The sequence below is a fragment of the Corylus avellana genome, chromosome 5 (genome assembly GCF_965113065.1).
Source record: "Corylus avellana chromosome 5, dhCorAvel1.hap1.2, whole genome shotgun sequence".
Classification (NCBI taxonomy): domain Eukaryota; kingdom Viridiplantae; phylum Streptophyta; class Magnoliopsida; order Fagales; family Betulaceae; genus Corylus; species Corylus avellana.
The window spans coordinates 18842860-18852667 of record NC_142494.1 but is presented as its reverse complement, the minus strand read 5'-3'; the positions used below and the strand labels follow the sequence as shown (position 1 = coordinate 18852667).

Genomic DNA, 9808 nt, shown 5'->3' with positions numbered 1-9808 from the left:
AGGATACTGATGATTTGTTCAACATGAGCTTTTATCTTGGCTTCTATCTCGGTGAAGAATTAAGGGTGATAGTGCACCAGTTCCTGTTGAGACTTCACAATCTGATTAGTCTTGTTCAAAAGATTCAACATCTTATATTTAAAGTCAGAATCTGACAAAGGAGATGGTGCGGCCTGATACTGTTGTTGTGGAGCTGATTGATATTAAGGGAAATCATAGGAGTGATCATTGAACCTTGGATATGATTGATGGTGCAATTCATGAAATTGTGGAGCATGATTCCCAGAAGCTTGAGTTTGCCATGAAAGATTAGACCGGTTGCTCAACCCCGGGTTATAGGAATCAGAATAGAGGTCATTCCTCGGTCTAGAGAATGGTGTGTTCATATGGTCATAAGGATAGTTAGAAAAATTTCAGCGGTAGGACAATCTTTAACACGGTCATAAGGATTATAGCAATATGAACATGGTTCATGGGGTGTTGGAATGCCTCCCCACATAAACTAAACTAACAGAAATAAAATAAAATAATAGAACAAAAATAAAAACTCACAAATGGCCCTAAAATTGTAGCGCATCGTCCTGGATCTCCTGGGTAGCTTCAGACCTGAGCAAAATAAAAAAAAAAAACAACCAAAACAAAAACAAAATATAAAATAAGACAAGAAAGAAAAATAAAGAAAAACAGAAAAATAATTAAGCTAGATTTAAACTTTAAAACTTAATAACACAATCGTTAAGTAGTCACCAGCAACAACGCTAAAAATTGATGCAGTCTTTTTGTGTGTAAAAATATCAATAATAAAATTAACCACTCGCAATATGATGAATCTTTGTAGGATAGAGCTATGTTGAGGGTGTCAAACTCAAGGATTGCGAAGGTGTTGTTATCAAGCTTCTCAAAATTAAATATAACTTAATTAAAAGAAAGTTGATTGTTGGTTTTTGTTTATAATTAAATGCATAAAAGTAAATACATAAAAGTAAAGATAAAAAGTGATGAGAGATAGAATAGGGGGTTGATTTCACCACTAACCATATAACAATGGTCAATCATAAATTACTAAGAAAAATTCATATTATGCATGATATAGGGCTCGTCTCACCTGAGTAATCAATAAAATACCATCATGAAGGAATAAGTATAACCCATCTTTGGTTGGCATGGACTGTTCACCTAACCACTAAGATTCAGTATGATCCGTTTTTCCTAGGTATGGCCTATCTAATTCCTTAATAGGATACACACAATCAATGGAATAGTATAACACATCTTCGGTTAACACGAACTATCGACCTAAATTATATTAAACTAGGCCATAGTACAATCCGTCTTCCCTAAGCATGATCTATCTAATCCTATTGATCATGTGTCAATTAAAACCATTGTATAACAATCATTCACATAATTACAGAAAATATAAAGGATTGAGTTCAATCAATATAAAATACTTTCGAAAATAAGATAAAAAAATTCATAATAATTGAATATAAACATTAAGATCAATTCTCACAGTTACACAACCATCATGCATAATATAGAAAAATCCAAATTAAAATATAATCAAACCATTGTTACTTGAAAATCGCTATATCAATGCCCTCTTACAGAATTAGTTGCGCATCCTGGTGCTGGGACGACCTCCTGCCATGTTCCTCCGAGAAGATTTTTGTATTTAAAACTAAGCACACATTCTCTTAAAGCTTAGGGATCTATTTATAGGTATCAAACAAGCCCTAGGAATCCCAGCAAAATCATACTTCAATCTTCTCGTCAAATTAGAAAGCAATCCAAGTACAAATTGGAATAGAATTCGTCAAGATTTGCGTTCTTATATTTTGGGACGATTTTGGCATAGCAAACATCCATATTAGGAAAATTTTATTGCATAATGATTTGTATTATTTTAAGTTATCTTTCCAATGCCATTAGTTTCACCTTAATCCAATATTTGAGCTGAAAGTTATGGTCAAAATACTGAGACATATGCAGAATCTAAAATTTAATCAAATCTGATTTTAACTTCAATTAGAGAAATTCTGATTTAATCATTTCTTTGATTTGATTAAACTTAACCACATCATATAGGTCAAATGTTATGATTGATTAACCTTAACTACATCTTCTAAATCTTCTCAAAGTGTGCTTTAAGCCCAAAATCAATAGTATTTCTTGTATCTTTATTAAATACTTGAAAACACTAAAATAACACAAAATCAAACAAATAACAATGCTAAGGAATTAACATTTGCGAGTTAAAGAGCTAGAATGTGCAACATTCGGTGCTTATCAGACTTCTTTAGGATAGATAATATGTGATTAGATCGGGAATGACCACGCTACCGTGGAGTTGCCTGGGGATCACATAGAATTTAGACAATGTAGTACACTTGACCAAGTTAGGTAATATCCTTCCTACGAAGTTCTTATGATCATAACTTAAAGGCTAAGGGAAGAGTGGGAAGTTATTATTGTTTGGTCTGAGTTATCTAGATGGCAATAATAGTGAGATTAGTTTTCACCTAGTTATAGTAATTAATATTCACTCGCTACCGAGGAATGTTAATTACAGGATTAAGTTTCCATTGCATACTATATTTTATGGTTTGTGGGTTCTATATTATATTTCTTCTTTTCAAAATTTAAATGCCCTAATCATGTTCTTTTTTATTTTTCATATTGAAAATGTCATCATCTTTTAGCCCTTTCACCAATTTTTTTGAATTATAACAAATTGACTAGATCAAATTGTGTGGGTGGGAAGCGTAATATGGATATTGTATTGACGACTGAAGGGCACAAGTTTGTGTTAACTCAACCATGTCCTGAGTTTCCAGCTCTAGATGCCTCTCAAGAGGCCAAGATGGCCATGTGTTACATTTTTACAACTTTGTCAAATATACTCCAACATCACAAGCAAAACATGTTACTTGCTTCAAACATTATGCTTAATCTAAACGAGATGTTTGATGACTAGGATTGTGCTTCCAGACAAGACATGCTGAAGAGTTTCTTAATGCTCCCCAATGGGCAGGGAGCCACTCCCAATATTGATAAATTCATTTATAATAAGGAATTTTTTTTTTTCTAAGCAATAAGGTAGGCCGGGGAAACCAATTGTGGCTATCTTACTTGGACGTGACCATAATAACATCTACCCATTGGGAGCCGCACAGGAGGACCCTAGACAGTGGGAATTGCAGGCGCTCCCTGAAGTTCAACTGAGTCATAGCCTGCCCCAACCCGACTAGGCCATTAAAGGGAATCCAAAGTAACTAATACTAATTAGACATATGTGGAGATTCTCCATTGCGGAGATTCGAACCCACGCCCTAATATATGCCATAACCACTTGAAAATTTCTTTGGGCCATTGAACCATCACCCTTGATGGTATAATAAGGTAGGTTTTATTATTACGGAAATACTAGAAAGACAAATTAAATGAGGGTTTCTACATCAAGGGTGAATATCCTTTCATACATGGAAGTTTTTTTTCCATGCATGCTTTGATATTGAAAACCCATGATTGACCTCACCCAGCCATGCCGAACCTTTATAATTACTTACTGGACAAAAATTTCCTCCAAATTGATCTGGAGAAAATATCCTTCAATCCATTTAAAATAGTGTCAAGCGTCTATAAATATTTAAAACACATATTAAATTCTTAAGATCATTAATAGCAATTTACTAACGTTTTAAATATTTATAGACACTTGGCACTATTTTAAATGAGCTGAAAGATATATTCTCTAGACCAGTTTGGAGGAAATTTATGTCCTTACCTAAAAGTATTAGCTTTTTCATGTGATAAATAATATGCTTCCATATATTAAAACTTTATCACCTAAAATTATAATTAATATCATTTTATATTTTTCTTTTCTTCTGACCAAAAGTATTATTTAAAACTAATACAAGTTTTAGTTAAAGAGATTTACAAATATAAAGTATTACTCTCTTTTTTCTTTTTCTTTTTTTCTTTTTAATTTTAAATTTAATTCATTAACTAATTATGTTATTAACTATTACCGAGCCTCTCAGTCTCGGAATGTGCTTCTCATTTTGGCTTTTCTTTCGGGGTTGGTAGCGCCACCACTAATTAGGGCAGGATCTTTGCTGCCTATAACACTAAGTCTCTAACCACAAAAGTATTAATCTTTTATATATAAAAGATTAATATGAACAAGCGAGATTGATCTTTGCTGCTCCCATTTGGCCAAAATTATTCACTTTTGTCTTTTCCACTATTAATCTTGTGTCACAGTTGACGTAACAAAGCATAATGGGAATTTAAAATATGGTATTTGATCATTTTGGTATGGATTTGAAAGTAGAGATCATAGTGGGCCCCAAAAGTCATATAGCAAGAATGATAACAAGTCATGGCATACGCACGATCTAGAAAAAACGTTAGTCATATCTACGTTATTTTTAAAAGAACTAATTAATTTGAAAATTTTCTAAAATCACTTATATAATGCAATAAAACTATCAAATCAGTTACTTCAATATATATTGCATGAAGAGACTAGATCATGTTGAATCCAAATTCATTAATAGACACAAATTTTCTCTAAATTGGTTTGAATAAAATTTCCTTCAATTTACTCTAATAAATGCTAAATGTCATATACCATGTTTGAATTCCTAAAAAAAACAATGTTAATTTGGATTCAAGAAGTGCAATGCATCATTCTCTCATTCTTCTTCCATCTTCCTGCTTTTTAAAATCACCATTGAATCTATGTTGCCCACCCAAATGGCCCCACAAATCCAATTGTGTTCTTAAAAGTGGGAAGATGGGAGAAGGACTACGGGAAAGGAAGCATTAGAAGGGTAATAAATGACAATTAAAAATGTTAAAGAAAACATGTAACTCTCATATGTTAGAGGACACTTGGCTTTTATTAAAGTGGGTTGGAGTAAATTTTCTCCAAAGTAACTAAATCGAATGAAATATCTTTCCCCATTAATTTGAGAAAATTGTGTAAATTTTTAGAAGAATACGCCATAGTGGATCATGCATGTAGTAAACATCATAAGAAATTGATAGAATAATCGGCATGCATTTTACTTTGGAGTAGATTAAAAAAAATCAAATTGTGTAGATCATTTTGTAAGAAGCATATTAAGATGTAAGGTTTAGACTCATTTTTTAATATGTGAGACCTAACACATAAAATATTTAATTTAAATAAAAATAGATGAAGGAGATAATGTTCAAACTCAAGACTTCTGGCTCTAATATTATGTTAATCATTTACTCAATACAGTAATATACTTTAAGTTATTGCCCTATTTATCAACCATGCATACTGGAAATGTGTAAAATCTGGCTACTGTGATAGGTTAATTATCTTTCAATTGATATTGGTATTAATTTAATCCTATTGTCTAATTACTTTTAACTTTCCAGGAAATCCCGCCGTCGGCTTTTCTTTCTCGTGGTTCGCATGTAATGACGTGTCAAAAAGCAAGAGCCAGTCAAACAGATGACGTGGAGAAGACTCATTCGTCGATGCCATGGGAAGGTAGGACGGCTTCCACACAGAATGCGAAACTCATCTTTGGCGTGATGGACTTGAATCGTAGGAACCAAAAACAACGGTTGAAAAAACAAAAAAGGGAAAAAAACAACTTTTTTTTATTAAAAAAAAAAAAAAAAAAAATTAGAAACCGAAAAGACGGTCTTAAAAAATGTTCAAACAGTCAAAGTTCCGACATTCTTGAATTACCTGAATCTTTCTCGCCTATAAATACTCGATCTACTCCCTAATATTTTTTATACCCACCAACATAAACAAGTATTTGTGCTTCCCCAGAGAGAGAGAGAGAGAGAGAGAGATCTAGAGATCTAGAGAGAGAGAGTATGGATCAGTTTCTTGAGCTTTATTCTGAAGCTTTTAACATAGCCATGGTGGTCCTGCTTCTCTTCCTGTCATGGAAAATATTGTATTCTTGTTGGATTTCACCAACTCAGCGATATCAGAAGCTTCGGAGAAATGGGTTTAAAGGCCCAACTCCAAGTTTTCCGCTGGGTAATAGTAGAGAGATGACTAAGAAGAAAGGAGAATATTCTTCTTTGGGATCTTCAAAGTCCCCCCATGATATTCACTCAATGGTTTTCCCCTACTTTGCACAATGGCAAGAGTCACAAGGTGAGCTCCTATGGTAATTAAAATATTATATATTTTTATTTCATATGGGATTTATTATTACGATATGCATGGTAGTATATAGTATGCATTAGATTTTGTGTATAGGGTAGGCAAAGAGCATGCAGAGGGAGGACGTGAAAAGATGATAAATTTAATATGCCAAGTGTTTTGTGGTGCAGGAAAAGTATTCATCTACTGGCTAGGCACGGAGCCATTTTTATATGTAGCGGATCCTGAGTTCCTTAAGAAAATGTCTGGGGAGGTTATGGCAAGGAGCTGGGGGAAACCCACTGTATTCAAAAATGACAGAGACGCCATGTTTGGCAATGGTCTGGTTATGACTGAAGGCGATGACTGGGTTCGCCACCGCCACGCCATCACTCCGGCATTCCACCCCTCCAACTTGAAGGTCCCTCTCTCTCTCTCTCTCTAGATCTCTCATGCATCAATATGGACGGTAAATTGGTCGGAAAATATAGAAAAAGGAAAAAAGTACAAAACTTTTGAATACAATTGCCGTACGTAAAGGTGTTACATCGCATTAACCCAATAAGGAGAAAGATCTAGTCGGTTTTCTAAAAATCTAATTTTAAAATTCATGATCATTATGGTATAATCATAAAGAAACAACAATTTTTCAACCATTTTCCTTTTTTACGTAAGGGTTCAAATACTTAACTTCTTTTGCTAGAATGGTTTATTTTAAATTGAGAAATGTTATACAACATATATATATATATATATATATATATATATATATAATGTGGTAGTAAAAATCGGTCATTAATTTCAAATTTGATCTCTACATATTTTATTTCCCTTCTTGTTAAATTACCCACTAAATTGGGTATTTCTTGTTAATTTTTTTAGGTTATGGCATCCATAATGGTGGACTCGACCACTAGAATGCTTGATAAGTGGTCTACCCTCATCAACTCCGGCAGACCGGAGATTGACATTGAGAGGGAAATCACGACAACGGCTGGAGAGATCATTGCTAAGACAAGCTGCGGCGTAAGTAACGAAAGTGGCCGAAATGTTTTCCACAAATTAAGAGAGCTGCAAATTACTCTGTTCCAGACCAACCGCTTCGTGGGGGTCCCTTTTAGCAAATTATTATTCCCTAAGAAAGCCCTAGAGGCCAAAAGGCTTGGAAAAGAAATCGACCGGCTGTTTTTGTCAATCATAACCGACAGACAAAAAACGATTAAAGAACAACCTGCTTCTAACGACTTGCTAGGGTTATTGCTTCAAGGGAGCCGTGTCGACGGCCGGCCGGTGAAGACATTAACGCCACGGGAGCTCGTCGATGAGTGCAAGACTTTCTTCTTTGGAGGCCATGAGACGACAGCATTGGCAATCACGTGGACCTTGCTGCTTCTGGCTGTCCATCAAGATTGGCAACATCAGTTGAGAGATGAGATTAGAGAAGTTGTTAAAGATAAGGAGATCGATGTCAGCAAGCTTGCCGGACTAAAGAAGGTAACATTATACGTTCTTTCACACACTATAGGTTCGTTTTGGTTGTACATGTGAGGTGAAAGCATGTTATAATATAAATTAGAGACAAATAATAATTTAACAAATTCTTCAAATGCTAATAAATGTCGATGCATTGTACTATAGGTGTAGATCGCATAGATTCTTGTGGTCGTGAACATGATGCATGTGATCTTAATTAGTCGATATATGTACAATCTTTTATTGGGAGTGGGGGATAGGGATATTAGAAAATTGAAAAGAATGCATCAGAAAATTCTTCATTGAATTTGTAGTTTAAAAAAGGATTAGAATTGACTAAATACTTTAGTTTACGGAATGAAATGTAGCCAGGTCACATAGTCAATAAGATTTTTCTTCCTTGAATTTTAACTTGAAAAATAAAAAAATAAAAAATCCGAAGAACTGTTGCCTTGGCGGTCGATCGTTACCCTAGTTGGTGTCAACTACCGACCTTGGAAAAAAGGTCACTCATTGGTCAACGGTCACCAAGAAGTGCTTGCTACCACACGCGGCAAAGCGCGTGATCTACAGTATTTGATGGAATCTAGAAGGAGGGCCCGTGTCAGCGTCATATCGATACAGAGTTGAGAGTACCACTTTAGGGATACTACAAACTCCCTCCCATGACATTTGGCAACACCCTATTGGTTTACTATGCAAAAACTCCTATAAAGCCACACAAGGCTGAGGACACTTTGCCTTGTCTGGTTGGGCCGTCTACAGCACACAACAACAGCCGATTGAGACCAACCGGCTAGTTTTATAATTCAAATGACGTGATAAGAAAATTATTTATTATTATTATTATTATTATTATTATATAATTATATAACCGTCTATTAAATAAAAGCAAATACACTAGTTTGTTATGTCAAAATCTTACAAATGAATGTGCATTTAATGATGCAGATGGGATGGGTAATGAATGAGGTTCTTCGACTGTATCCATCAGCACCAAACGTACAAAGGCAAGCAAGAGGAGACATCCAAGTAGATGACCTAACAATTCCTAATGGTACCAACATGTGGATCGACGTGATCGCCATGCATCACGACCCGGCACTGTGGGGAGACGATGTGAATGAATTCCGGCCAGAGAGGTTCAAGGAAGACGGAATCTATGGCGGGTGCAAGCACAAGATGGGGTATGTGCCCTTTGGGTTTGGAGGGAGAATGTGTATCGGCAGGAACTTGACGTTCATGGAGTACAAGATTGTGTTAACCCTAATTCTCTCGAAGTTTTCCTTCACCCTCTCCCCAACTTATACTCATTCTCCTTCTATTTTGCTCTCTCTAAGGCCTCAGTATGGGCTGCCTCTCATAGTTCAACCTCTTCAGACCAACTAGTAATTCTATTGTACTAGCTAGTAGGCATATTTTTTCTTTTTCTTTTTTCTTTTTTGTGCTTGTAGAGAAATAATATATTAATCATCTTTCATTTATATAGCTAGCTCCATGATGTATAATGAAATTATATAATAGATGGCTGTGTTCCTTAATTTACCATTAAAATTATGGCTCCAAAATCATCTCAATATGTTAACTGCTATTTGATCTCGTATTGGAAGAGCTAATTCTTATAATTAATTAATTAAGTCTACACAATGGAGAGAGCCTAGCTGATAATGTATAGCAGCTAGTCTGCCTTCATTGTCGCGCGTCCATCTTAATTTCAGTCATGTGTTAATTGAAGTTTTAACTGAAAGTGTGAAAACTGGTATTCCACTTTGGTAAAAATAAGATAAACAAAAATTGTCCATCACTGGGTGACGTAGGTCGCTTCACGATCACAAAGTGGGTATTAAGGAAAACTTCACCTACTCTTTCAAGTATCACAAGTTTTGCAACGTCATCAACGTCAAATTATAAAAAAGTTGCAACATGGGTATTCTATTTTTCAGTTCCTTCTAATTTTTTTTTTTTTTTTTTTTTTTGGGTTAAATCTTAACCGAGGATGCCAAATGACGAAAATACCCTCTTCTTTTTTTTTTTCTTTTTTTTTTTGTAAAAAAAGGTGAAAATTGTTGTGGATCTGGTTTTTCTTTTTTTAATTGAGGATAAATTTTTATTTATTTTTCATTATATAAGGATATAAAAGACATTTCACTTATTAGCCGTTTGATTTAACCCGAAACCCTAATG

At 34.6% G+C, this 9808-nt stretch overlaps 1 protein-coding gene across 1 annotated transcript; it reads left to right on the top strand.

Annotated features, from left to right (window-relative positions):
• Positions 1 to 5874: 5874 nt before the first annotated feature.
• LOC132183168 (cytokinin hydroxylase-like) lies at positions 5875 to 9013 on the top strand. The gene is made up of 4 exons (XM_059596569.2): positions 5875 to 6163; positions 6343 to 6572; positions 7034 to 7645; positions 8576 to 9013. The coding sequence occupies exons 1-4, from the start codon at positions 5875 to 5877 to the stop codon at positions 9011 to 9013; spliced, it is 1569 nt and encodes a 522-aa protein (XP_059452552.2).
• Positions 9014 to 9808: the final 795 nt, after the last annotated feature.